This window comes from Aulostomus chinensis, chromosome 22 (assembly GCF_037954235.1).
Source record: "Aulostomus chinensis isolate RoL2024-O1b breed Wild chromosome 22, RoL_Achi_v1.0, whole genome shotgun sequence".
Lineage (NCBI taxonomy): Eukaryota > Metazoa > Chordata > Actinopteri > Syngnathiformes > Aulostomidae > Aulostomus > Aulostomus chinensis.
Window position 1 is genome coordinate 3,320,602 of NC_141341.1, and position 27,707 is coordinate 3,348,308.

The following is a 27,707-nucleotide window of genomic DNA, read 5'->3' on the forward strand; positions in this document are numbered from 1 at the left end:
TTGCTGAACTTTATTCTTTTTTCCCCCTCATTTTTTTTGTGCCCTTTACACGGAAGGCTTCCAGCGCCATCTTGTGGTAGATCTCGATAGCTTGATTTCATAATTTACCCAAAAACGGTTCGATAATTCGCACGAATTTAGGTCAATTAAGTTTTATGTACTGGTTTGCTTTAAATTTCCTCCCAGCCAAACTTTTAAAAGAAAACCAAAACAAAATAAAAATGGACTGAAGCGGATTCGTGTGCATTTGAGTCGAGGGATGGTCCAAATTATGTGTTTTTCTTTTCAGCTTCAACTTGAGAAATGACAGAAATGTAGGGCAATAAAGTTTAAATGCTTGGTTTTGAAGTTTTTCCACACTAAACTTAAAAAGTAAACTCAAACAACAACAACAACAACAACAACAAACAACAGCAGCAAAATCCATCTGGATTTGGAGCTCATCCAAGCCAAAGCTGAGAAAAAAACACAAATCCAAGAAAGAATAGAACGTGAGAAACCTCGCTGACCTGGACTGCTGTGGTGTGCCTTGTTTTATTAGAAAAACTCTCTTTTTAGCTCAAAATTCACAGGAATCCAGATCAAAAGTGTAATTTTGGTTTTTTTTTAGGTTTGGTGTAGAAGAGCTGGACCGGCCCTGACCTCAACAGCCTGGACTGCTAAGAAGAAAGCCCCTCATTCTTTTGTGGCCTAAAACCAAAAGAATGGAGGCTGTTACTGCAGCAGATTATTGCCTGCAGATTTGGAATCAGATTCTCAAAGAAAGAAAAAAAAAAAGCCATAGGGGGGGCTGACAACTGCAGTTCTGTGTGTGTGTGTGTGTGTGTGTGTTATTAAAGCTCACGTTTTGTATCGACTCATGAAGAAGAAGGAAGGAGGAGCCACACAAACCAAAGATGATCGCCTGCTTTATGTCAACACAACTGTACATTGATGTGGTGAGTCACAGTTTACCAACTGACCTGAGGGTCCAATTCAGACATTCAGTCAGTTCTGACATTCCACGGAACACCCAAGCGGAGCCGAAAGGAGCTGGCGGGGGGGGGGGGGGGGGTCGGACTCGTCTGGTGATGGCGGAGGACGCTCGCCTCCCGTATCCTCTTCCTTCAGTGACCTGCCATTCCCTCTGCTACTCCGACATCATCATAGTCATCCTCAGATGAGGCGTCTAAGTCGGGGCTCACAGGGCTGTAGACGGGGCCTTCGTCCGTGTCACCTGTTGATCAGCCAGTCAGCGGCGCCGCAGGGAGCCTGAGTTTGTATGTCTGTCACTGTGTTGAGAGATTTACCTGAACTCTGCAGGTCTGCTGTTTGTCCAGAGTACAGGTGGTCACTGTGGAAGAGAAGCGCCGACGACTCGCACGCGCCTTCGACACCGGACGCCTGGGCGGGATCTACCATTTCAGAGAGGAAATGCGTTTGCAAGCAGTTTGTGTCTTTTACAAAGCCATCGGCATCAAAACACACACACACACACGCAGCCACACCAGACTGTGATTAAAAAGAAACATTTCACAAGCATAGAAAACTAAAAGTTCCCTGAGCCCACAAACCGTGACTGCGCCTACTTTAATATCTCAAAAATCTAGAACGGTGTTGACAAAACTGCACCAACTGCTATCAGTGGTGAAGCACAACTGACAGAGCTGAAGTGTGGCGAGTTCATGACGGCGGAGCTGAACATCCAAGCTCTTCGTCAAGCTTGAAGAGGAACGTGTGGCAGGAGGACTCGCACCTGTGGGGGCGGAGGTGCAGCCGTTCCCGGTGTTCTCGTAACATTCCCCGGACGAAGTGCTGGAGCTTTCAAAGGAGTTCACTGAGATCTTTGACACTCTGGCGTACTGAGCTACCGGTGACCGATGACCCGTGGTGACGCCTCCCTTTCTTTCATTTTTGGTTTCAGCTCCTAAAACAAAAAAAATTATAAAATAAATGAATGGATCACGGCGTCAGCTCAGGCAGGAAGTCGAGCTCGGCCTTCTTCCTGCCTGCTCCCTCAGCTGTTCCCCAACACCCCACAAACACGTGTCCTGTTTTGGGGTGTTGGGGAACAGCTGATGCCACGACTGGAGGGTTTTTTTCCCCAGTATTAAGAAACATTAGATTACAGGTTTCATAAGCGCTTTCTGACTTCAACTAAGAAACGTTTTGATGGTCACAGTGACGGAAACAAATCTGAGGAACACGACTGCGAGTAGACATGGAGGTTAATATCGTTGTGTAAAATTCATTGTGATATTGAAATGCTGAATCCAGCGTCTTCTTTTTCCAAGAGCCTCCAAATCATGTGACCTACGGCAGATTAGCACTGGACTGGAAATATAGGATGCAACTCTTGTTGAAGTTTTTTGCTCCAATATTCTTTATGAATCCATCCATCCAGGGTCGCGGGGGGGGGGGGTGGAGCCTATCCCAGCAGCCTTCCCCCTGGACAGGTCACCAGTCCATGGCAGGGCCAACACATAGAGACAGACAACCATTGGCTCTCCCAGCCACGCCTACGGTCAATTTAGAGTCTGGATTAACCTGGTCCCCCCTGATGTCTTTGGACTGTGGAGGAAGCTGGAGTACCAGAGAGAACCCAGCAGGAACAGGGAGAACATGGAGACTCACCCAGAAAGACCCTGTGCTGCAGCCGGGGCTCCACCCACAACCTTCTTGCTGGGGGGCCACAGTGAGGACCACTGCTCCACCGTGATGCCCTCTTTATGAATATTTGAATGCAAAATTCACTCTTTTTTTCTCATAAACTGCAAAATTAAGCACATTCTTTTTCCACTATCTTGCCAAATAAGCACCAGCTTTTAGTTCTAGGTCTCTATTGAATTTGCTGTTGGTCCTTTAAATAAAAACAAACAGGATTAATGCATCCAAGCTCTTCCTCTCTGCTTTGATGAGCAGGATACGCCAGAGAGCCTGATTGTGTGCGCCTGCCATCTGTTTAGCGTCAGGTTTTTGTCTCGAGTAACCCTGACTCACCCTCCGCCAGGCAGCCGAGGTCTGAAGGCCTCATCAAAGGGTTCACGTCGGTTCTGTAGCGCTGAGAATCTGGAGTCACAAGAAAGCTTTGTTTCAGTCACAAGCCATCCTGCGAGCATTCGGTGCAAACAACATCGATCTGCACAGACTGCAAACGCACAGCAGAGCAGCTCCGACCGCAACGTGCAGAGACACGGCCAGGCGACAAGAAGCCAGGCGACAAGAAGCCAGGATCCAGAAACACACACAGATGGAAGTAAAAGAAAGCAGCTCACTCCGAAAGGTCGACAAGGTGACAGACGGGTCACACTGCTCATAGTCAGTATCTAGTGAGGTGCTGTCAGCACTACTAAAGTGGGTCCAGTTATACCTGGGATCAGAGGGGGCTTGTAGACACAAACACAAAGAATGAAATGAGATGAGAACTCAAGGATGCTGCACAACTTTCTCATCTGCACGCCGACAACGTTTCCTTGTTTCGCTACCAAGCTTGATGGAGGACATTTTCTATCGTTCTGTCACAGCACGTCGTCAACTTCTTTAAATAACTGCCGAGTCATTTTCCTGACAAGTTCATCTGCTGCCTAAAAACGACTTCCTCGTGATGTTTTGTCCCCGGTTTTTTTGTGTGTTTCCTGCGAAAAATGACTGATGTGATTATTTGAAGAAGGCGACGGTGGCGAGATGGAGGACTGACTGTCTGCCTGCGGCGGGCCGGTGGAGATCTTGACGAGATTGACAGCATCTTTGTGATGTTGAGAGGGAGGTGGCGGGCCGGTGTGGGCCTGCTGGAGTAAGAAGGCTGCGGACAGAAGTGACAGCACACACAAAGTTTTACTGGGACGTGCATGAAAGTCTGTAGTGTTTTACTTCCACAGGACGACTGCGTTTGATTGTTGTCCCTCTTAAAAATGAGAGCTGGATCCCCGCCACCAGTGTAGCAACACAAACCTGAGAACACAACACCACCATGGCTGTCATCGGCACAGACGAGCTATGGAGCGGCATCAGCCACGGTCGCACACGGCGTGACGTTCTTCACTTACAGAATCATTCAAATAATTTCAAAAGAAAAACGAACGGGTTTCAGGGACTCTGACATCAAGTTTTATGCCCTGTGTTGAGTTGATCTTTCCGAAACGTTTGAGGATGTGAGAATTCTTACCATTTAAGTCATTTATTTTTGTGAGAGTTGCAACAAAAGAGCTGCACATGAGATCTGGGACTGAATCAAACATATAAAGAGAAGAATCACATTTCTTTCTTGTATCACTGGAACTAAACCAGCCGCTGTGAGCCAGAGAGGCCCCCGGGTCGCCTCTAGCGAAGCTGCTGACCCCCCATGACGTTCAGACGACTTCCACGGGTGTCTAAGCACAAGAAACACCATCCAGCATCACCCACAGGAGCACCAAACAAACATTCAGACGTCAAAACCAGAAACAGGCCTGTAAAAAAATATTCTCGGAGTAAAAGAAGAATTTTGTTTGGTTTCAATTTTCTGATAACGCGACAAAATAAGCACAAAAATTAGTTCAACTTTTACATTAAAAAAAATGGGAGGGAAACACAAAGACATCCCGGGAAATTTTGGGGAAAAAAAATATTTTTGGAAAATGACTACAAAGCTGTACTGGTAATTATTGAAACGATGTATTAAGTTGAGTCAAGCTGAAAGAGAAGCACTGTCGTTGGACGCGTGCGTGTGGTGCCACGGGGAGGGGAACCCACCGTGCCGTCTCCTGTAGCGGCAGCAGCAGGCAGTGTTGGTGATCAGCAGCAGGAGGAGCACCACAGACACCGCCATGCAGGCGAGAAGCTGCGGAGGAGGAAGGAAGGCGACCTCAACGGGACCCGGGACGGCTGCTAAAAAAACAGTTCAGAAAAGACAGTGAGACTGTGTCTGAGCATGGAAACGCATCTTGCGGCTGTCAGAGCGACACGAGCCAGAATCTCCCTCCCACTTCACTCTTCGAAGAGGCGAGGAGTGTTTAAAGTAACACTTGGGGTACAGTACAGGGGCGGGCACCCACGTGCCATGGACGGCCATGCAGGCTGTCCTGCCAACCCAACACTTTAGCAGGTGACCTCACTGATTAACACTCTCCTGTGGCTGAAGGTGTGTTCATCAGAGGAATCACCTGTTCACGTGTTTGGTTGGAGGGAAAACCTGCATACGCACGGCCCTCCATGGCACGTGGGTGCCCGCCCCTGGTGCAGTGACAAAGTTTACCGGTTGGTTTAGCGGTCGCTGCAGCTGGGTGATCCGTGGTGACGGTGGAGAACCCGAGAGAACCTACGGCACAGGAATGGATGAGAACGACACAAGAAAGAAATCGAACGACTGATTTGAAGCCGAATGTTTTTTTTTTAAAAAACTATGACGCGTTTAAAAGTGTGCAAATCCAAATTACTCAACAACAACCGTGATAACGCCAGGGAGCAAGACGTCGCTGTAAATTTAAACCTCACCTTTGTTTGTCGAGCTTCAACAGTTTAAATGGGGAAAAAAAGTGTTTAACGCAAAAAGAAAAGCAAAATGTGGGCACGGCTCATTATGTGGGATGAAAACGTGACGTGGAGATTCAGAAAAGAAGGCACAGTGGTTTCTGGTCATCCATGAAGTTCTGTGTTCGTTTGAAAGTCAATGAAATCAAAGCTGTTGGTTTTTCAATTGAAGATTTTCAAAACACATGACGTGTTTCCTAATTGTAATATGAGATATAATTTTTTTCCCCTTTAATTTTAATAATCGATCACTTCCCAGGCGTGGAAACATTATCATCTCGAGAATCTAAAACTCAGGGTAAAATGTACACCTCCTGGACCCCAAATCACCCGTTTAAGTCACTCTTTTTTTATATCTTGTCTCCATAAGTTTGTTAAATTCAAGGAACGAGTTACAGCCTCTAAACATTTTCTGTCTATGGCCACCAGGGGGCTCAGCTGTCACTCACCATTACAGATGAGGGCAGACGCCTTGGAGGAGGCACACATGTGACTTTGGTTGATGAACTCTTTGCACTGCCAGAGGTCCTGGTGCTCTGAGGAACACACGTAGAACCACAGCGTCCCGTCGTTGTGGGTGGGAGGGGGAAGAAACTGGGTGTAATTCAGTACCTGGGCGCCACACTGCAGCATGGAGCACACCATGGAGGCCATGTCTGAGTCCCAGCAGTGGTCGCACACGGTCCCCCAGCTGCCGTTGCGGTGGACCTCCACTTTACCGGAGCAGCGGTCCAAACCTCCCGTCAGTCTGACGGCTCTCATCTCTGCACACGACCCAGACGACACAGGAGAGTCAAGCTGTGCCCACCGATGTAGCGTCTTCACTACTCAGTTGTTACATTAACCATCATTTAGCCGCTCTTGTCTGTACTACTCTGTCACATTGTCGTTCTTTGTGTGTATGGGTGAAGCCTCAGCCTTACAAGGGGGGGTCACTAGGACTGGTTTCTCCTATCTGGGACTCAGGTAAGGTCTACAGACAGGAATCACAGTGGGAACGTCCGATGATGTCACAAAAACTGAGGCTCAAAAGCCCACTGATGTCTCACTTCCTCCTTTGATGAGTTTGAGTTACTCCGTGGCGTTTCGTATACGTCAAATGTTTCCATTCGACCACCAAATTCTTTTTAGCCCCAGGGGACGTTTGAGCCAAGTTTGAAGAAATTCAGTTGAAGCATTCCTAGAATATCGCGTGAACAAAAATTTATAGCGTTATTTCATACATGTGCAGGGACAGTGACCTTTGACCTTTGACCATCAAAATCTTTCAAGCTTTTGCCCAGTGGATGTTTGTGCCAAATGGCTAGACTTTTCACGTAGGTGTTCCTCAGTCACCTGAGCACACGACCCCAGCGTCCTCTTTGTGTCCACAGTCGGTGTCGTCCTGTGCAGACGGACAGGCCCACAGGTTCCCCTCGGTGCCGGTGCAGTTCAGCTCGTCCAGGTAGACGTCCCCTCTGCCAGGGGGGAAGGAGTCACCCTGCCCCGTCACGCTGAGGGCGTAACCACAGCCGAGCTGGCTACACACCACGTTTCCGTCCCTCAGGTCCCACTGGTCATCACATACTGTCCCCCACCTCCCTTGTCTCCACACCTCCACCCGTCCAGCACAGCGGTCTGCTCCTCCTGCCAGACGCACAGCCTGGTGGCCTGAGGATGACATCATCATGGTGGAGGACAGAATGAGCCCACACACACACACACACACACACACACTGAAAACTCCTGCAGTGATATGAAAGCGCCTGAGCGTTCAGAGACATCTTACCACAAACCGCTTCATCGATGATGGTGCAGCCTCCCTCCACGCTCTGCTGGCAGCTCTCCAGATGGCCGCCGTGGTATGAACAGTTAAAGCAGGTGGTATTTGGAGGTGAGCGGGTTTTAACCACATCATAAACACTGCCGCAGTCAAGGTCACGACAGATCTGCTCCACCAACACATCGACGGTGTCAGGCCTGAACGCCACCACGTCACCGCTGCTGTTCCCGGGCATTCGGAGGGTCCAGCTGCAGGCGGACAGGAGATGTATGGAAGGTTCACCTGTGGACACACAGCAGGATTCCGGTGAAGAACCCAACCTCAAGCATACCTTCCACAGCCAGTCAGCTCTGAGCCGCCTCGTCAGAGCAGAACCGAAACACTGAGTCACCATGCTGCTAAACGCTGGCGCCGTAGAGCTTCGCTTTTATCGATCTGTTGTTTGAACTTACTTTGTTAGCTTCCTCTGCTTTATCTACATTTTATTTTTGTATTTTCATTCTACAAACGTATTCTGTTTTTATTTCTTGTTGTGATTAGTCTGCATGTCCATTCCTGTCGCTGTGTTGCTCTGAAAGCACTTTGAATTACATTAGAATTGTCTGAAGGGGGAATATAAATAGAATTGAATTAACTGATTAATTATTAGATTAGAAATCCTCCTTGCAAATGAACAGTAAAAACTGCTGTTGGTGAAAAAAAACCCATCCTGAATTTTTTTTTTTTTCCAGCATCTGAGATTTTTCTCCCATAATTTTTTTTAAGTTTCCAGTGAGTAACTCAAAGGATCCATGTGGTCCAAAAAAAAAAAAAAATCCTGAAAAAGAAATAATGCCAGAAAATGGAGATTTCCCTCACCAGCATCTGCATGCTGTGTGGTTGAGTTACATCCACTGAGAAAAACCTCCTGTGGTTGGTATTGATTGACTGTACTGTAATTAGCTATATTTTCGTCTAAGCAGGCAGTTAGAGATTGTGTGGCTGTAAAAATGTTCTAGTGTGGAAAAGTCGAGGAAGTAGTTTTCCTCACATCAACAAGCCAACACAGAGAGAGGGGACCTTTACGTCCTCCGTCGTCACTGTAAATCTGCGTTGTGTCATTCTCACCAGAATTATCGTGAATTAAAATACAGTCTTACATTTTTTCTAAATGTGAGTTGGATTAAAAAAAAAAAAAGTTTCTGGGACGAGTGGAGGCCTGCAGAGCGAGCTGAGCGGCACCATCTCGACCTCCCAGTTTGAGTTGCACCTGCAGAAAGTTTTACGTGCAGCTCGCCCCACATCCTGTGAGAACAGCTTCATTTGCCGTTCATGACGGTGAGAATGGCAGTTTCTCTAGACCGAGAGAAAAAAAATACAGTATGCAGTGCTGGTGCAAAGCATGCAGAGAGAAAGTGTTCATATTCCCAAACGTGTGCATGTGTGTGTGTGTGTGTGTGTGTGTGTTTTCAAATTCTCTGACACTAACAACAATGCAGAAAACAATACTGCTTTTGTCTTGTTTATGAGTATTTTTTTGTTGTTGTCCTTATTCGGCGTCTCTGTTTTTCGGTGATGGCGTCGTCATCAAGTATGTCAGTGCCTCTGGTTCCCAGGCTCAGCTTCTTCAGCAGACAGGGCTACGTACTCTCAGACTGGGGCTCTGTGCTGTTTCCACTTCCTTTCGCCTGGACCTCCGTCGGCTCTGTGTTAGAGGAGTTCTGGAAGCCTGAACAGAAATGAAGAAAAAAACAAAAAAAAAACACCCTTCACTTTTTACTGACAGGTCACCCAAGTGTTCTCACCACATGCATCGTATTCAGCGACCACAGGACTTCTGAAGAAAAACCACTTGACCAAGAATCGTAGAGAAGGCGTGAGGAGCGACACGTGAGGAGCGACATGTCACCTCATCAGTTATCCGTCAAATCACCCATAAGTCTGACTGTCATCCTCCTTCCACTGCCGCTTCTTCCTGCGTCCGTCTTAATTACCCAGAACAAATGATGGATTTCTCTCTCTCTCTCACACACACACACAAACACACACACACACAACCGATGGTTCCTTTCTCAAAATATTACAAACATTACATGACAAACAGTATATAAATAGATAATTAGGGTCATTTGGTATTTAATTCATAATAGAAAAAATATTGTGATAAAAATTAAAGATAAAAAACGTAAATATTGCTGTTTTGATTTGATTGCCTCAAGGTTGATTTTTTTTGCATATAAACCGAGAGAAATGTGTAGAAATGGCTGATCAGCACTTTAACTGAGGCTTGACTTGATTTGTCAACCTTGCTTTACCTGTAATTTGTCAGAACAATTCGATTGTTTTTAAAATTGCCTGGCAGACAAATACAGAACTTAATTTTGCAGAACACCACAGCATCGTATGCTGGAGAGCTTAACTGTCACTGTCACGTTGTTGGAGACGTCTACGTCTCCAAATTTTCATCTTCTTAATTTAACTTGAACTCCATAAAATCCCTGAACACAACATTTAATTGTCCTGGGGAAGAACCCTTTATCCAGAGTAAAATGATGCACTTAAAGATAATCTCTGCTCTTGCTGGACTGAGATTAAAAGCACATTAAAGACGTTTTGGAGCTGATTTTTTAAATGTAGAAAACTGCTTCTTTTACCTTGACAAAGGCCAAAGATCAGCTGGAGAATTACGATGAATTTCACCAGCATCGTGTAGTAGACGGAAGCTGGGAGACAGCTTCTCTCTCTCAAAATTGGAACACCAGAAGTGGAGCATCTGCTGAGCGAAGGTGCGGCTTGCTTGCTTGTTCCTTTGACAGTGGAGTCACACAACTTCCCACTTGTCACACTGCAACAAACAGGAAGTAAAGCCCACTGGTTTGCTGCTGATATGCACTTCGAACAAAAAATAGTCACAGTGTTGAAATGGTCACAGCGTCTGATGAGTTCACTTGCAAAATGGATCAAGTTTTTCATGAAGAAAAATGTAAATAATGTGTGTTTACGGCTCGGCTTTTTCAGCCGAGTGAAGGGAGGCATGACATCAGCGGCAGTCTTTGTAGGCCCCAGAGTTTGTTTCTCCTCTTGTTTCTCATCCACAATACTACTTTTTTTTTTTACAAATAATTTGGAATAATTAATCATTATAAATAATAACTGATGAACAAAAAAAGTCCCCTGTGTGAGGTTAGAGAGAGGAGATAAATAACCATGAACAAGGCCTTTGTCTGGTCACTTTGTTCCGGCCATCAAGTCATGAAAATGGCAAACAGGTCAACGCATCACAAGAGCAGATTTAACATTTGTAACTTGTAACTCTCTCTCCTTCTCTCTCTCTCTCAACTTCATGATAGAAATTTACAGAAATGTCCTCTCAATTCAAAATGAGATTGATAGAAATGACAACATTATTGGGAGAAAACGCTGCCATGCTGGATAAGTTCAAGGCTTCATGTGTCTCCGGTGTCTACAGTTTTTGTTTTGTTTTGTTTTAGTCTGTAATTTTAAGACAATGTCACCGTTCTCTCTTCAGTGCATTCTTGTATCCTTGTTTATCTGTCTATTTCCATAATAAACGGTTTTTAGAGGTTTGAAAATAAAATGTCTTTCTTGTCATAAAAAGTATAGCTAGCATCGTTGTTGTTGTTGTTTTTTTTTTTTGGCAATACATAGCTTTTATTGCAATAATACATCAACTTCCGACCAAAAAAGAGCAACAAAACAGCTGAACATTAATGATGTTATAATAATATTCACGAAAGATACAGTTTCTGCTCCTATAACTCCTGATTTGACGGACAGGTTGAACGTCAAGAGGAGGCGCAGCCCGCTCTGACTCCGCCCACCGCTCTGACAGCTCCCTGCTTTGTTTACATCCTGGTCCGCAAGCACGCGCTCAACTCAACTCCACCTCCTATTGGCTAGCCTCCTCCGTAGCTCCGCCCACTAGCAAAAAAAAAAGATTTGAGGGGCCGAAAGAGTTGACGTAAGGTCGCTGTTATCGTAGGATTTCTGAGGCCATTAAGCCATTGAAAAAACATTCAAACAAAACGCCGAATGTGCATTGATACAAATCACAACCATACAACGTTTGTTTCTCTTTTAAAAGACGGTTTATTCACGGGTTGACGAGTAAATCTTCTTGAAGAGGCTTTTATTATTCAAAAGAGAGCGAGAGAGAGAGAATGGGGACGAAAACATAATAACAGGCGGTCCTTTATGTTTTTTATTTAGTAAGAGATAGTGCTGGTTAAACGGTTTGGAGTCGTGTCTGCTGTCACGCATGCGCAATACGCCGCAGATGTCGCTTTGGATGGCGCGAGCGCCAAATGCAAACTCAGTTTATTTGGGCTCGGTACCAGGAAGGTGAGTCCCCGCACGCGCTGGTTCTCCCCTCGGGTTCGCCTGTCGTTTTCCTGTACGGGTTTTCTAACCCTTTTAAACATTCCACCCACCAAAGTTTCTCTTGTTCCGGGGTCAACTTTAAGCTCCATTACAGGTGCGAGTCATTTGTTTCTTATGTTTACTTGGTCGAGCTCTTCGTGGTTACTAGCGGGCTAGCTTGCTAAGGCTAACTAGCCACAAGTAGTGTTAACAGTCGAGCGACTGAAAATCTTAACCTGTAATGAGAAAGTCGTGGGAGTTCCTGGGTTTAAAAAAGAAGGTTCCAGCAGTTCCTGCTGTCTTTGACCTGTTGACGAGTCTCGATTAGCGATTTGGTCGCGATGGAGACAGGAACCGTCACAGATGAACGGATCGTTCAAAGTTCGCTTTGTTGCTGTCAAATTCAGAGTTGAGTGTCTGTGGTGGTCGGTGCGAAACGTCCTCCCAGGCCTTTGTGTTGCTTCATGATGGCTGTTGAATGCCTCAGCATCATCTCGAACGCCAAAGTAAATTATAACTTCTTTTTTTTTCTAAGGATTAAATGTCGCAGTGCATGCGTGGTTCACTATTTACGTGTGCAGTTGCACGATCTTTACTAATGTAACAATGCAGTTTGTTTCAGGAGCTCCGGTTACTATAAAGTTTTTGTGCAATCTCATGAAGATGCCATTTATAGCTGCGGGCCAACTTCCTTCCTCTCACATTTACTGCAAAACTGCTTCTTCTTGCAGACAAAAGCGGCCTCGGCCATGACAAGACGAAGGTAAGACACTTGTTTTGTTGCTTGATGAATTGTTTTCTGTCCTATTATTGTTGTCATTTTGTTTGTGTGTGATATTCTTGGGCTGCTGATTGAGCTGCAACACGTTAATAGAGCAGTCCATTGAAAGAATCAAGCAATAAAGTCAAACATCTGAGACATTTAAGACCATTAAGAGACAATTGAAGACTCAACTGTTCAGAGAGCACCGAGGCACTGAACCTGACTCTTCTCCTCTTTGGGGTAGAATCAGTCAGAGGGTCCAAGACCCAGCACTTAGTGACTATGTAGCACTAACTGGGTTGTGTGATGTTGTATGTTTGTCCAAAAAAAAAAAAAAAAAGGGGAGGGGGGGGGGCGACACTTCTTCTGCCACTAGATGGCAGTACCTGTGACCAAATCACAACTGAAGCACTTTTGCGCTTCCTATGGACTTTTCCTTAATTAGGTCTAAATTCTTGCTTGTGTTGTACGTCGCTTTGGACAAAAGCGTCTGCTAAATGAAATTGTAGAATTGCAGAATCTGCTGGTTCCAGTCTCTCAAATTTAGGTATTTGCTGTCATTTGTGACAGAAAGTTTGTTTTGGTGGCTGCTAGATGGACAAAAGAAGCAATTTGCACGCAATGATTTGGATTTGGGTTTTTTTCTTGACATTTTATAGACGAACATTTAAGGATTAATCCTGAAAATAATTGTTGGTTGATAACCCTCCATTTGTGTCTCTGCAGTGGTCGCCTGCAGAGGAGATCTGAAAATGCTCTTGAGCAGAAAGGCAAAGTAATATCATGTCACACGTTTAGTGAAATACTATATAAACTCACATTGTGATGATATAGAGGATCCCCCCCACACACACACACACTGGCCTGATGGTAACGTCTCTTTACAGCAAAGCAACAGAAAAAAGACTCAGCCGTTGTCAAAGCTGCAGTGTGAGAAGGTGAGTCCGTCTCCTGAGGAAGTCTTAGCATAGCTTTTTGTTAGCAAATGACATTGAATTTCTTATGTTCATGCTCAGAACCAGCTGGTAGGTGAGGGCCTTGCCAAGCCCAGTGTCGTCATCGAGACCACTGAGAAGAGAGTTGGGGACAGCTTTGCAGTCCTCACCTCCAGGAATTCCACCTCTCGTCCAGTTACTTCTCCTCATCCGAGGTGATTATCACCCAGCTTTTAGCCAGGGGTCCAATCTGGCAGCTCACAGCCACACAGGTAAATGGGAATGTTCCTCTTACAGATGTGGGTCTTCAGAGGGTGTGTGGACGAAGATGATGGTTAAGGAACAGACGTACCAACACAGTAAGAGCTTCATCCAGAAGCACCCAAGATTACAGCCCAGAATGAGGTCGATCCTCCTCGACTGGTTAATTGAGGTCATTCTCCATTTTTATTTACCTGCTTGTGTTTCTGCACCTGGACGCTGACATTTGTTGAGAATGTTCCACGCTGCTGTTCATCACAATCACTACTGACCACACAACGTATAGACACCACCTCAATATTTTCTCTGACCTTCACGTGTTTGTGCACAGAAGGGCACCAGAATATTGACACATCCACATGAAGGGACGCATGAATAAGAGAAAAATGGATGCCAGAACTTCCTTCTTTAGAAAAATGGAGGCTCACGCTGTCGAGCAGTGAAATGCTGCACATAAATGACACACTGCAGTTGAGACTGGCTGGGTGCTGGCTTTTTGTCATTCAGATAAGAACATTAACAATTGTGGTTTTATTGAGGTTTTTTCAGGGTGTTACATTTCTTGGATGATGTCTGTCTAATAGACAGTTAAACAGTAATCGCACTTGGACAGGGAGTGTTGTTTTTACGACTAGAATACATTTTACTCTTCTAATTGGTGTCAAAAACGCTCTTAAAGTTCTCAGTTGTAAATGCACAAATCGTGAGTCCACATTAATTTAAAAATGTTTGGGGATTTTAAAGTCTGTTGAAACTTGGCAGCCTCCAACATGATGGCGCGTTCAGGTACAACGAAGACTGCAACCATCTCTCTAATGTGTTTGGAATGCGTCCGCTAGGTGAGCGAGGAGTACGCGCTCCACCGCCAGACGTTCTACCTGGCACAGGACTACTTTGACCGCTTCATGCTGACACAGAATGACATTGATAAGAGCCTGCTGCAGCTCATCGGGATAACCTGCCTGTTCATAGCATCAAAAATGGAGGTAAAGGGGGAGGGGTCCGGGTTTCACTATAGCCAGTATGACACGCTTGTTGTCAGGGTAACAAAGTGACGCTCCCGTTTCAGGAAACTTGTCCTCCTAAGCTCTCCCAGATGGTTTACATCGCTGCGGACACCTACTTTGAACACGAGATTCTTCAAATGGAGTTAATGGTTTTAAAGGTAATTATTACTGCGAATGTTGCTTCATTTATTCTTCCTCATGAATCCAAGAAGACATAAAGGGTTCATTTGTGTCTTGCAGGCATTACGCTGGAACCTTTGTCCTGAAACCGCCGTGTCTTGGCTGAAGCTTTTCTTCCAGATGGCGTCGGTGAGCTGCCACACCGACCTGCTGGAGCAGCAGTTTCCACGGGACGCCTACGTTGAAATGACACAGGTAAGTGTCCTGACTGAGCGGAGTCAAGAACAGTCCCTCACAAACCCTGTCCATTTGCTGGTCTTCAATTATTGAAATTCCTGCTGCCAGGATTTAGTTCCCCGTCATTTGTTGACGCTGCTCCTCTCCAGGAGAGGACTAACACTGCTTTTGTTTTCCAGCTTTTAGATTTGTGCATCCTCAACATAAACTCGCTGGATTTCCAGTATCGAGTGTTGGCTGCTTCAGTCCTGAGTCATTTCATTCATCAGGAAACCGTAGAAAAAGTTTCAGGTAGCATAATATTGGTTTTTCATTTCACTCAATAAAAACCTAACAGCACTCTGTGTGTGTGTGTGTGTGTGAAGGTTATTACTTGATCCTGGTCACATGAGAGCTTAAAGTAGCGCGTTGTGTTTTTAAAACATCCCTCAGGTCTGTCGAGCGACGACATCCAGCCCTGTCTCAACTGGATGGCCCCCTTTGTGGACACGTTGGGGCGGCTTGGTAGGGGACCACAGAAGGATCTCACCAACGTCAAAGCAGACGACCGACACAACATTCAGACGCACGCGGACAATCTCAGCATGCTGGTCAGTGCTTCTGTGGTCTGGCAACCCCGTTGGCGTGTTCCTACTGGGAGGAACCTGTGTGTTAGAACTTGTGTGCTCGCTTTACGACTACTAAAAGAATTAATTTGATCTGTTAATTAAGATCAACCGAGGTTTTCTCGGCCCGTCTTCAGAACGTACAATACACTCAAATTTTCCAAAATATTTCTGGTCACTGAAAGTGAGGTTTTAAGGTCTCGTGCTTCTGTCAGCTCAGCCAATTGTCTTGTTCACGCCGTCAGTCGTCACTGATGCCGCATCACCGTTGGTTTATTTCAGGATGCCTGTGACAAGAAGGTGACTGGCCAGTTCCCCACCCCCCCCAACAGCAGCGAGAAAAGCGGCGCACACTGAGTGAGGGGACAGAGGCGACTCAGGGTTCAGGTCTCAGACCGGATTATTAAGGAGTCCTCGCCAGGAGGAACAAGACACCAGGGGTCCACACCTGCTCCTCTACAGACTGTCAGTCAATCCAGCGTCCAGGACCTCGGGCCTGGATTTTAAACAGTCTTAAAGACTTTTGACTGAAGATTTTAAGCGTTTGTTTTTAAGGGAGCGACTGCTTCAGAAAAGAAATTCTTTACAAAGAAAGTTTGACTGCTGTTTGTAGGAAATGTCACTTATGACTGAATGTGATGTGCAATCGTTGAATATGAAATGTTGGGTGTTTTCAACTGTTGATGAAATAACTTGGAAACCCTGAGTCTGCAACGTGCTGCTCAGTTCTACTTTTTTCCAGGCACTGCAACTCAGGCATTTGTAATTCAGGACAATGCTGGGAGTATTTGAGGCTACGTTCACTCAGCATCGGGAAGCAGTTTGAAAAGTAAAACTGCTGGAGCTGTAAAATGTGTAACTGGGCACGTCTGCTTGTTCCTCAACAGGAAGCAGAGGATCGACTGCTTCGTTGCAAACTAATTAAGACTTGAACTGGTCAGTCTGAACCTGAGGAGTTGTCTGTTCAACCGGCAAATGGATTTAAAACACAGCGCCTTTCTAACCAATCGGCTTCAAGAAGAGCCGTCAGTGAAGCTGTAAATACAAGGTGGAACGGGTCAACGGTGCTGAGGCAGTTCTAGAGGTCATGGATGCCGGGTGGGAACGTGTCAATTGATGAGCCTTTTTAAAACCAATGCATCGGTGTGCATGTAGCCTAAAGACCATTTTACAAGTGTATTTATTAAGTTTATTTTTTACCACAAAATAAAATGTACATTCAGACTGGTTTGACTCTGTTTGTTAGAAATACAGCTTGGCCATCGCCTGCAAGAACCTCTTCTTCCTTTTCTGCGCTGCCAGCTGCAGCACTTCCTCTGGGTTGCTGGTGTTCAGCTCCGTCTGGCCGATCGCTTTTATCTGAGCAACAACAGAGTCAATGCTTCGTCATCACTGGAGCTCCGGGTCGCTCGCATTTCACTACAGCGTGAAAGCTACTCACCGCTATTTGCCGCTTTTCCGTTTCGCCGCGTTTGTGGTGAATATCTGCACGTCGTCAAGGGGAACAAGTGAGAACGGAGAGTTGAAACAGTCAAGCCTAACAGACTAGACACAGACTAACTTCCTCGACTGCAGACGGCTGCTGGTGAGTGACAGGATACGTGTGAGATATTCCAGGATGGTGACGTCCCAGATGTAGTCGTAGAAGGAGTCCATGGCGTCATGACTGTGACACAACACGCTACACGTTATGTTCTGTTGGCTGGCTGTTGCTGATCAGCGCGTCCCGGCGTCACGTACCTGTTCTGTTCTTGGAGAGCTTTGAAGGCTGTCATGTAGTCCACTTCCCTCAAAAACTGGCAGAGAACAGCAACCTGTGGGAATGAATGAGGGGGAAAAAACTGGTAAACTTATGACTGGAGTGAGCAGAGAGTGAGATGTTTGCTCTGACCTCTGACCTGCGTGTGGCAGTTCATCATTGAACAGCACTTGATCATCCTCTTCAGGACCTGCAACGACAGTCGCCATGAAATTAAAGCGGCGTCATGTGGTGGTCAGGGCTGCTTCCTACAGCTGAAATGTAGCGACTAATGTGTGTTGAGTTGTTGGAGCGGGACGAGGGATCCACCTGGTCAGTGTAGACGTCGGGGGGGACGGCTTTAGTGAAGAAGTCAGAGCACACGGCTCCGGCCTGGAGGTAGAGGTTCAGTGCTGCTGAGTACTGGTTGGTGACTGCAGAGGAGAAGATTCAAGACCTCTGAGTCACAGAGTCCTACACATTTTCTCTGAATTGTTGTTGATTCCAACAGAGAATTTCCATATAGATGCGTAAAATCGTAAAAATGTCAATCTTGGTGTCAGCAGGTCACATGACATGAAAACTTCTCCATTCACTGACGGAATACTTTTAGCCAACACCGAAGAGAATAGCCGTGGCCTACCAAAATACTGACGACCTCACGAGGCTTCTTACCAAAGTAGATGTCGGCCTGCGTGACGAGCCAGGACTGGTTGTTGGGGTTCAGGGTGAGCGCGTAGGACACCAGCTCTTTCACCGTCACCGCCACAGCCTCCACATCCACCGCCTGGATGCTGGACGACACAGCGGCAGCACGAATTCAGAGGCTGCAGATCATGATGACGACTTAAAAAAGCTCCAATCTGAAGATCAGTTCTTACTTGGGAAGAGACGACGGCCAGATGGAGAGGTGTTCTGCTGTCACTTCATTTACGATGTCATCCTGAGGATGAGAGGAAACGACTGCTGCAGCAACATCGCCAAAGTATACGGTTTTTATTCTGCAGACACTTAAGCGGAGCGCGTTCTAGCAGCTCCAAGCCCAGACGTACCCGTACGATGCTGTGGAGCCTCACAAACAGAGAGATGAGGGTCGTCAGCACCAGCGGCTCCTGGGAGAAAAACAAACAGTTGCATCATCGATGACAGCTGCTCCTGTGGTGAGGTTACATTTGATTTATGGTGTACGTACTCTGAGTTTCTTGATGAAGGTGATGAATTTACTCCTGTATGGATGAGAAGAGAAGAAACCCGAATTAGAACGAGTCTTGAACAGGCACATCGGCGGAGGAAACGCCGTCGTACCGGTGCAGGATGCCCATAGAGGACTCCCTCTGTTTGATGAGGCCCACTCGGCCGTCGTTGCTCCTCTTGTGTTGGATGGAGACGCTGCAGATCTGCACCACCACGTCCCAGAGCTCCTTGGCGGTGCGGCGGCTCTCTTTAGGACCCGGGAGTTCTTTGCATGTGGAGGCGAGGAGCTGGCCGAGCTATCAGGCGGAAACAAGGGTGACAAATTCAAACATGAAAAGAAAACCGGGATTGTAACCATACAACTCAAAAACTTGTTTGAACCCAGAATTCTTAAGATATCCCAAGTCCCCCCCCCCCCAAAAAAAAGTGTATAAAACAAATAAACAATATAAGAACCCGAGAAGGGTGAAGGTGATGAAGAGGTCCGTTACCTTGATGTATGGGTTGTTCATGACCAGAGATGGAGGCACCTGCAGGGTCAGGTAGTCGTTCTCCCTCCAGTTCAACATGAAGGCCACACACTCCTCTCCTACCACCTGACGCAGAGGCACATCTGCACACAAACACAAGGGTGCCTGATGATCGTGACGAGTTAAACTGACTCAGGTCCTGATGGACACACAGGATCCACGTCCCTCAGCTCTTTTACCAACTGAAACAGTTTAACGGTGCCTCCACCCCCTCACCGTGAATCCTCATCTCTAGGTAACCTCGGACTCTGCTGACCAGGTCAGGAGGGGGTCGCTCCTTGCTGCCTTCGGCCGCCGTCATCTCATGCGCCCGGACCTCCAGCAGCAGCATCTCGTTCAGCATCACCTGACGCAGTTTCGGGGAGAACTCAGTCACCAGCTCCAGGCAGGCTGAGAAGAGCTGCCGCGCGTGGACAAAGTCCTGAGACGACATGGACACCAGATCCCGTGATTAACACCGATGATGGAACTCCCTTGAATGGAGGCTTTCAAAAAAGATGCATTACTGGTGCCCTCAGTGGTAAAGACATTAGACCTTTATTGAAATGCAGTGGAGGCCCTTGGCCATGAGGATGTACACCAGGTCTTTGGTCAGGTTGTCTTTGATGGCGAGGATCACGTTGATGTAGTCTGGGGGAACCTCCCACTGTCAACCGAGAGCCACATTCAATAACATTTGCACTTGAGCTGATTTCTCTTCCTGTTTTAGTCTGCTGACCTCTGACCTTACTGTTAACCCTCCAGAACGGTCTTTCAGCCATCCCGTGGAGTTCAATGAGGATCTGGCGGATCCTGCGCGGCTCCAGCGAGAGGATGAGCTGCTGCTCCAGCTGCCCGATGTTCACACTTGCCGACGCTGCCGAACCAAAACTCCTGATGTCACCAGCTCAAAGACACGACCACAACACTGAGAGTGGGGAAATAACTCGGTACCTGGAATGTCGTAGAAGGAGGGGAGGGGCTTGGCACTTAGGTTGACTGTGGCCGACTTCTTCCTCATTTGCTCCACCAGCACCTTCCTCTCCTCCTCCTTCAGCAGCTCCATGAAGAGCTTATGAGACGACACCACAAACACCAGAGACAGCTCCTCCAGGCTCTCACAGACAGTCCTGCACAGCAACACTCACTTTAAAGAGGTGACGACACGTGAAGGAAGCAGCAGTCAACAGTGCACCGCCGCACCACCTGCCACTCCTAAGCTAAAGGTCTTTTATAGCTCTCAGTATTGCAGTTTTTTTCTCTGCATGAAGACACAGCTGGATTGTCACTCACTTCAGAAAATTAGCCATGTTTCTTCTGCAGGTCTCGGGGGAGCGGTCCTTCTCCACAGATCGCGTGCACACCTGAAACAAAGACAAACCTGACTCAAACAAGCACGAAGGTCAGCCTCAGTCCCACATTCACGCCTTCACTTTATTGCTACAAGCACATTATTGTGAGGACTTCTTCCCTGAGGGAGAGTTTGAAGCTTGGTTACCTCTAAGATGAAGTCCACCATTCGTTTACTGGGTCTGAAGAGCAGCTGCTGGAAACGTACGCTGAGGACTTCTCCTTCCAGAGCATCTCGGACGGCGTTGCAAACACACAACTTTTGGCAAACGTCATCAAGGCCCGTCTCCCTGCACAGAGATCTGCAGTCTTCAGGTCCCAACGAGAACCAATTCACATTCTGGATCTTTACAAACTCCTGCCTATGATTTCATGAGTTATTTCTTGCTTCGAGAGAACCAATAGCTTCATCTAGGAGAACAATGCAAGGGACATTTCGTATCAATGCACATTGTTGAGCTGTAAAGCTTCATTCAAGCCCTCTTGGGTTTGTCTGGGTCTCACCCTTGCTGGACTCGGTACAGGAACTCCCTGAGAACAGAGCGTCTGAAGTGGTTTGGCAAACTGCGAGTGATGTTGTCCCTGATGAAGGCTTCAATGACCGCCTGGACGAGGGGAAGTGGAATTTATTTACCCAACATGAAGAACTACACATGATTTACACTTCTGAATAGTCAGGCAATGTCCTGTTTACTGATGATTCATAACTTGTGGACCGACTCAGGGGGTGGAGAAATATCGTTGAGAGCCACCACCGCCAAGAACGGCGAGGAAAACAACAGTTACACACAACACTTCAGACGTATGATTCAGCTTTTATTTTGTTCATGAGGACGGCTGAGGGAAATAATCAACGTGTTTCTGCGTCTCTCTCTCTCTCCTATCTTGGGGTGAATGAGCCTTAACACCGCGGCTCCCAACGTTCCTCTCTGGACCCGGTGTGAGCGTTTGCTGTCCTGCCTGACCTGAACTGAACTCGACTGGCGTGGCAGTGGCGTGTTTGCTCTGACCTGGTAGTTGTGCGCCCTGATTAGACTGTTGATCTGGTCGTAGTGAGTGGTCTGGGAGTCACATGACTCGCAGTCTCCGGTCAAAGCTTTGCAGGCGTTCCAGTAGCCTGCCAGACGCTTCTCATCCAGGTGGACATGGACAGTGGAGTCCAGCTGGAAGTGAAACAGGAAAAGCGATAGAAGCGGCTCTGTTTGCTCGGTTGTTCCTGACAGAGTCACATGACTGAGGTTTAAAGAAGCCATCTTGAAATCAACAGAGAGGCGGCGCATCTGAACGAAGCTACGAACTTCCTGTTGGTGATGACTTTAGCGACCCCTCTGGCCAAAGCAGCAGCGTCTACCAGCATTAAAGCTGCATTTCTCAACTGCACTTCAAGAATTTGTGGGGAGGTCTGAGGGGAATCTGACCCAAACAGAAGATTTACAGAAGAACCGACACGATCTGTTAGAACGTCCAAGAAGCTGCTCACATGGTTCTGAAACTACCACTAGAACACCATTCTGTAAAGAGTTTACCTTCTTGAGAAGTTCTTTTGTCTGTCTGAAGTGATCTCTGGCTTCTTCAAAGGCCGGCTGGTTTGTGCATCCTTGCTGGAAGAAAATGGCTCCCAAATCATAATGAACCTAAACCACACAGAGTGACATCAGGATTCAGGACAACGCTCCTTCTGCAGTCCACTGAGATTCCATAGTTACATTAAACAATTGAACAATGTCAGCAGATCAATCAGAGAACCGCTTCATGAGTCTAGTGATCCAAGTCCCAGCACCTGTTCCCATCTGCAGTTCCTTTGGATTAACACTGCTGCTGTTTGCTTTCCCGTGACAACGTTCAGCAGCGGCGGCGAACACGCACCCTTTCATGAGTAAACACTTGCCTCACCGCTCAGACATGGAAGGTTTTAGCAAACGAACCAGGTGACGATGCACCCAAAAGCTGGGTGTCCACCACGCCACTGACCTGACAGTGTAACTCATCAGCACTGATGCGAAGCCCTGCGGTGGAGGACTCCGTCTCTCCGTTGGCAGCAGCATCAGCAGCCAGCAGGTCCAGAGTCCTCAAGGTGTGAACGTAGAAGTCTTTCTTGAGGCGCAGAGCCCCTTCGAGGACGCTGATGGAGTCGGTCGCCTGCTCTTTCAACTGAGGCCAAAGTGTCACAGGAAAAAAAAAATCAATCAATCGCAATTTCAGGCTAAAATGTGATTACTGGGGAAAAAAAATAAACAAAATGAAAATGTGTTCCATCAAGCTTTCGGGATCAAGCGACTCAGGCGTACTGGCGTTTGCCGAGACGTGTGGGGAACTCACCACGGTGAGGATGTTGTCCGTCATCTCTTTTTCCTGCTGCACAACATTCAACCTGAACCAGAAGTAAACAAGTCCTCAATATCTTGATGGGACTTGAGGCTCACGAAAGCAGATATTGTCACGTAGTTTACAAATCTGTATCTGTACTTACATGTTCATCTGGTGAGGCCCCGGTTTAGTCTGCTTCTCTGGAAAGCTGCTCAGCACGATGGTGCGGATGGCCCTTCGAAGGACAAACAAAAAGGACAAGAACTTCAGAACGGTTGGCACCACAGTAAAGATTTGATAGAGATTTTTACTGGTATTCAAATGAGCCGGTCTGTATTATTACATAGTTACACTCAAATGGATTTTCATACTTTTAACTATTTGTTGATCCTCATTTAAGGGTCGGTCGTCTGACTAAGATATTGAGTATTTAACTGAAGGAAAATCAGCTGATAACAGCAGTATCAGCTCCACATCTTCAGTACGGCTCAGGTCTCGATTTACAGGCCGAGCGTTTCACTCTTCACGCTTCTACTCTCAGAGTTTGCGTCTCCATCGTCCTCACCAGCGATTGTAGATGATGACAGCCATGGCGGTCGTAGGAGGCAGAGTGGACAGGTCCAGGTCCACATGTTTCACCCCTGCTGGCACTTTGCTCACACACAGAAGCTCGTTCAGTAACATGTTCAACACTGGGATGGTCAAGCTGGCAGGGATGGAGGAGGAGTTATTTTCAACTTTACATCTTTTATCTTGGCCAAATGTTTTCCCCAAACCTTCAGGCGTGACAGGCATCCATTAGAACTACAACGTGTTGCGCATTGGAAGCCTACCCTTTCTCAAGTACATCCAGATCCCATTTCGTGTGTGCAGCCACTTTGAGCGCCAGCAGCTTCAGGGTGCGGTTCCTGCGGTTGTCTGCTGGAGGCTGCACTTGGTTCTGTTCATTCACAGACGGCTTGGAGGCCTGCTCCAGGAACTGGATGATCAGCTGCACCGGCGGCGGGTCTGAGGCACCACACACACACACACACGCACCATCGTTATGTTACATAAATCTACGGACTCAAGAGAGGCACTCATCAAAGAACCAAACCTGTACCACCCATCCATTATTAACATGTTTAGCCTGCTCACTAAATTAGTAATTAATAGGTTGCTACAAAATAACCACCAGCCAAGAAATCTAAAAATATCTGCAGTAAAAACTAATGCTGAGCTTACCTGGATTTGACTTCTGCAGGTGGCTCTCCAGCAGGCTTCCATCCAAGAGGAACTCAAACCAGGAGGTCTGGAGAGGCGTGCTGGGCCGACTGCTGGACACAGCGGCCACTCTGTCTGCTGCTTCCGCGCTCATCGTCCCCTGACGGAGAGCAAGCAGAGTTGTACTTGGTGGCCTGAGGGTGGAGATTAAACCTGCCCAGCTTTAATGAACTGCCTGTCAGTTTGATCCCAGAGGCAGCACACTGCAACCTCCCACCCTTCTACATGAGGCGTGCAAGGAGTGGAAACACTACTTTTATGAATAAAAATAACATATGAAAAAAAAAGATTCATTCTGGTAACATTACATCGGGTTTGTTTTTCTTTAAGTACAAATCAAGAAACAGCTCATACAAAGTAATGAGGGGAACATCTGGGTGGGGGAGCAAAACAAAACGTGGGTTTTATCCTGTGAAATAAAATCCAGTCTGTTTATGAAACTGAGAAGTTAAAAGTTTGAAAGAAGGTTCTTTCGAAACTGTTACTGAATTCAAGTCTGGTAAATAAAGATAATGAAGTGTGTATTCCTCTCACGTTTTATTTGAAACATTTAGGACACGAATGAAGCCCTAAAACACAATGTTAATTCAATGTTAATTCGGGTACATGGAGGTAGCGAGGGGCTCAGCAGCTGCACCTCCAGCACAGACAAAGGTGTAAAGGGCGTAGCTGTCTTCAGTTAGCTAAAAAAAATAAAAATATAGCTTGTTCATATCTCGCTGTTGTAGAAACTAAACATTGTTGACAGCTGCGCGTTGTGGAGATGCTTTCCTCCACGGGTACTCCCCACCGAGCGGAGTTTTCAATCCGCCCGATGGGCGTGCATGGATACCACAAAGCCAAGGCGACACAGAGCTGCCGGCGTGTAAATCAAGCGCACCCCTCGCACCCTTTTCTCTGCTGCTGTGTTGGGCTAATTTCCTAGCTAAGCGGCTAAAGGTGCACTCTCGCGCACTCAGTGGCGGACGGGTTTTCTTACCTTGGTTGGCAAAAAAACGAACAAGAAAAACACATAAACGCTAAGTACGAAAGAAAAGACTCCTAAATGCTGGGAGGGCTAGACGTGCTGTTTGAGTCTCACATAATTCATTCTGCGATTCGCCATTGCTTCTCCACGTAGTTCCGGTTCCGGTTCGCCGCCGCGGAGGACTACGAGTGCGCCACATTAGCGCATATTTGTACCTTTAGGAACCGTTCTTGACATGGAAACGGCTCGTGACCTACATTATAAATATTTCATAATGCCTTTTAGAAATACTATATAATGTTATGAAAAAAATTAAGTACCGTTTCAGAAATGGTTTTAGAAAGTAAATACGCACAGAAGTAGCAAAAACCTAAATCATAATTTACCACATTTATTTTGTATTAATTTTCATTCTTAATGTTAACATTTCCCCCCCCCCCGTTCTTTTTTGTTTTCATCCCTGTATCACTCCACCCATGCCTCAATGAAGCAGGGCACAATCCTTCCATTTGAAAAGTTACTGTAAGAGCAGAAACTCACCGCTAAAGGTTCAGAAGCTCGTTCAGCAACCTGAGAAGAACAAGCCATCCAAAAATAATGAAAAACAACTGGTTTTTTTTGAGTGAAAAGAAAACCAGCGGAAAGGAAACAAAGGCAAAAGCAACGTAAAATTCAAAACTGCGACAAATAACATAGCAGCACATTGCCAGTTTTGTATGACTCATTTTTAATCTCAGTCAGAAATTCTATGATACCTCCACAACACCTTTGAACAGGAGACAGTCGCTGATTGTGTGATAGCACCAGGAAGTTCACCACCAAATACTTCAGGTAACACGCGGGAAGTGGGAAACGGTCAGTCGTAGACGCGAAGGTGATGGGTGAAGAGATGGGAGTGGTCGTAAGCTGCCGGGCGCCACCTCTCAACATAAGGCATCAAGATGAGGAGAAACGGAGCTCCACCGCCCTCGAATGATGGACGAGACGCAGCTCCAACCCTCGTTTCTTTGCTTCTACTGTTCGACTGATATGAAACCAAACCAGTGGGATTACTGGGAGTGGTGTCTACCGCTGCTCCGCCAGTGGTCCATCAGGGTGAACGGAACATCTGCGCATCACATCTGATACCACAGGTTCTTTGCAACATCACAAACAAGACGCTGAGCTTCAAACTTGTGGTGCAGCAAAGACATAAATACACATGGAGGCTCTTAGCACATTCAGCAGAAAACATCCTCACTAAGGCAGCGCGCGTCTCCCTCTCACATTCCACCAGCAGCAGAAATGCCAAGTATAAAACACATCAGGAACATCACCCCTGCGAGTCTCTCACCAGGAAACAAGTGCACACAGCAAGAGCGGCTACCTGCCAGGATAAAGTTCATGTTTCAGGATAGAAGTGGTCACAACTACCACTACTAACACGGAATGTCAGTCTTTCTGAAAGTGATACTTCACCCCCCCTCCCCAAACAAAGCCTTTTTTGCTTCGCAAGTACTCACAAAGAGGTGTCCTGAGTTAACAGAGATGTTTTGCCCCTCCTGAATCACTTCTGTAGTGCAGCAAGAGCCAGCCACGTGTATTTAGCTCGACCAATGGTGGCCGTCCACTAACAGCAGCTGTTAGCTAAAACTGTCCAGAAACATCACTTCCCAAACTCAAAAGCATCACCTGGTATGATCCTCATCTTTTTCACCTGGCTCAGCAATCCCAAAACTTTAAGTTGAGCTAAAAACTAACCAACTACAACCATTCCAGTGCTGCCGCGACCATAAATTAGCATTGGCGTGCAGCTAGCTAGCCCATAGTGGCGCTGAACCAGAAGGGTTTAGCACGTTTCTGGTTTAAAACAATACGCGTTCGTGGGTTACTCAAGACGATGTGGATTATACCAGAGTTCATAAACTGTTTATTCCTCGCCGTTAGCTTCGAGCTAAATGCACGTGACTGCCTCTGGTGCATAAAGGGAAAAATAAAACCATCTTCGTGAGCTCAAGAGTCGTTCAACAGCCAATCATTTTCACTCAGCCTTTTCAAAGTGTCATTTGAGGGGTAAACAGGTGTCATGAATGACATTAATTCCCGGTCTGTTCTACTCAGGAAGGCCGTGCTCTGGTGCTCTGACACAGGAGGCACCTGTAATTAATTTGATCGTTAACACAGGTGTTCACACTGCACACACACGTTGAAAGTGCTGCTGTGTGAAAGAGACGATTATTCCTCATCAGGTTTGTCTCGTCAGTCTTTCAGCAGAACTGGAACAGGACCAAAGAGGAACCTGTTCTTACCACCACCCAGGAGGTTCTGGCATGGGTTCTGTTGGGTGTTTTTGTCAGTACGATTACACAGAAACTCAAAGAGATCCAAGACATCTGGGGACAGCTCAGTTTAAGAGTGGAGAACTGCATTTGCTGATTTCTTTGTCATGACCAACATTCATAAAAACGTTCCAACCCACCATAAGATTTCCTGCCCTGAAACTGAGCCTGGTGTCTAAATTGAGAGGTAAAGAAAATCCAATGAATGAGACCTCATCTTCCTCTGTTGTGCTCCAGTTTGTAGTCTTCCTCTGTAGAAACGTCCAGTCTTGGGGTTAAAATCATGCTAAAATACAAGTTTGGGAGGCGTCTTCACTTTTGACCAAGGTTTACTATCACTTCTTCAAGTTGTGATTGAATAATGTTTCTAAAATCCCCAGCAGCCTTCCCTGTCACTGAATGCATCACAGTAACACACAGCTTATAAAACTACAATAAAAGCATTAATATGGCCGATAACAAAGCATCAGGGTCCTCTTCTGTTGGTTAAACAGGACCAGTATTGTAGTCTGGCGATCCCTGTTG

The 27,707-nt window shown here is 46.6% G+C and overlaps 3 protein-coding genes across 10 annotated transcripts; 1 reads left to right on the top strand and 2 right to left on the bottom strand.

The window, feature by feature from the left end:
- Window positions 1-890: 890 nt before the first annotated feature.
- Window positions 891-11,964, bottom strand: LOC147240378 (scavenger receptor cysteine-rich domain-containing protein DMBT1-like). 2 transcript variants are annotated; one of them, XM_086194256.1, is made up of 14 exons: window positions 11,845-11,964; window positions 9,883-10,073; window positions 8,877-8,957; window positions 7,256-7,531; window positions 6,823-7,137; window positions 5,937-6,251; window positions 5,213-5,275; window positions 4,711-4,845; window positions 3,677-3,781; window positions 3,255-3,365; window positions 2,980-3,048; window positions 1,736-1,906; window positions 1,290-1,394; window positions 891-1,216 (listed from the first exon to the last, which is right to left on the bottom strand). In XM_086194256.1, exons 2-14 carry the CDS (start codon window positions 9,932-9,934, stop codon window positions 1,107-1,109), a joined length of 1,908 nt encoding a protein of 635 aa, XP_086050382.1. In that variant the 5' UTR covers window positions 9,935-10,073; window positions 11,845-11,964; the 3' UTR covers window positions 891-1,106. The 2 variants fall into 2 exon arrangements, with proteins under 2 accessions (XP_086050382.1, XP_086050384.1); XM_086194258.1 differs by lacking the exons at window positions 8,877-8,957; window positions 9,883-10,073; window positions 11,845-11,964 and adding an exon at window positions 9,034-9,320.
- Window positions 11,547-16,757, top strand: LOC147240379 (G1/S-specific cyclin-E2-like). Its single transcript, XM_086194259.1, has 12 exons — window positions 11,547-11,590; window positions 12,340-12,371; window positions 13,098-13,146; window positions 13,259-13,309; window positions 13,388-13,521; window positions 13,604-13,739; window positions 14,407-14,553; window positions 14,637-14,732; window positions 14,815-14,949; window positions 15,111-15,222; window positions 15,364-15,521; window positions 15,819-16,757. The coding sequence occupies exons 2-12, from the start codon at window positions 12,358-12,360 to the stop codon at window positions 15,891-15,893; spliced, it is 1,107 nt and encodes a 368-aa protein (XP_086050385.1). The 5' UTR covers window positions 11,547-11,590; window positions 12,340-12,357; the 3' UTR covers window positions 15,894-16,757.
- Window positions 16,703-26,514, bottom strand: ints8 (integrator complex subunit 8). 7 transcript variants are annotated; one of them, XM_086194252.1, is made up of 29 exons: window positions 26,367-26,494; window positions 25,405-25,434; window positions 23,859-23,997; window positions 23,468-23,642; window positions 23,200-23,340; window positions 22,798-22,869; window positions 22,647-22,698; window positions 22,299-22,478; window positions 21,854-21,961; window positions 21,338-21,490; window positions 20,832-20,932; window positions 20,476-20,629; window positions 20,271-20,341; window positions 19,932-20,107; window positions 19,724-19,854; window positions 19,534-19,644; window positions 19,215-19,419; window positions 18,960-19,081; window positions 18,580-18,764; window positions 18,467-18,500; window positions 18,327-18,386; window positions 18,156-18,217; window positions 17,950-18,068; window positions 17,605-17,708; window positions 17,435-17,485; window positions 17,277-17,350; window positions 17,138-17,202; window positions 16,978-17,021; window positions 16,703-16,895 (listed from the first exon to the last, which is right to left on the bottom strand). In XM_086194252.1, exons 3-29 carry the CDS (start codon window positions 23,989-23,991, stop codon window positions 16,779-16,781), a joined length of 3,000 nt encoding a protein of 999 aa, XP_086050378.1. In that variant the 5' UTR covers window positions 23,992-23,997; window positions 25,405-25,434; window positions 26,367-26,494; the 3' UTR covers window positions 16,703-16,778. The 7 variants fall into 7 exon arrangements, with proteins under 7 accessions (XP_086050378.1, XP_086050380.1, XP_086050377.1 ...); XM_086194254.1 differs by lacking the exon at window positions 26,367-26,494 and adding an exon at window positions 25,620-25,729; XM_086194251.1 differs by lacking the exon at window positions 25,405-25,434 and having other exon boundaries at window positions 26,367-26,514.
- Between the last annotated feature and the right edge of the window lie 1,193 nt (window positions 26,515-27,707).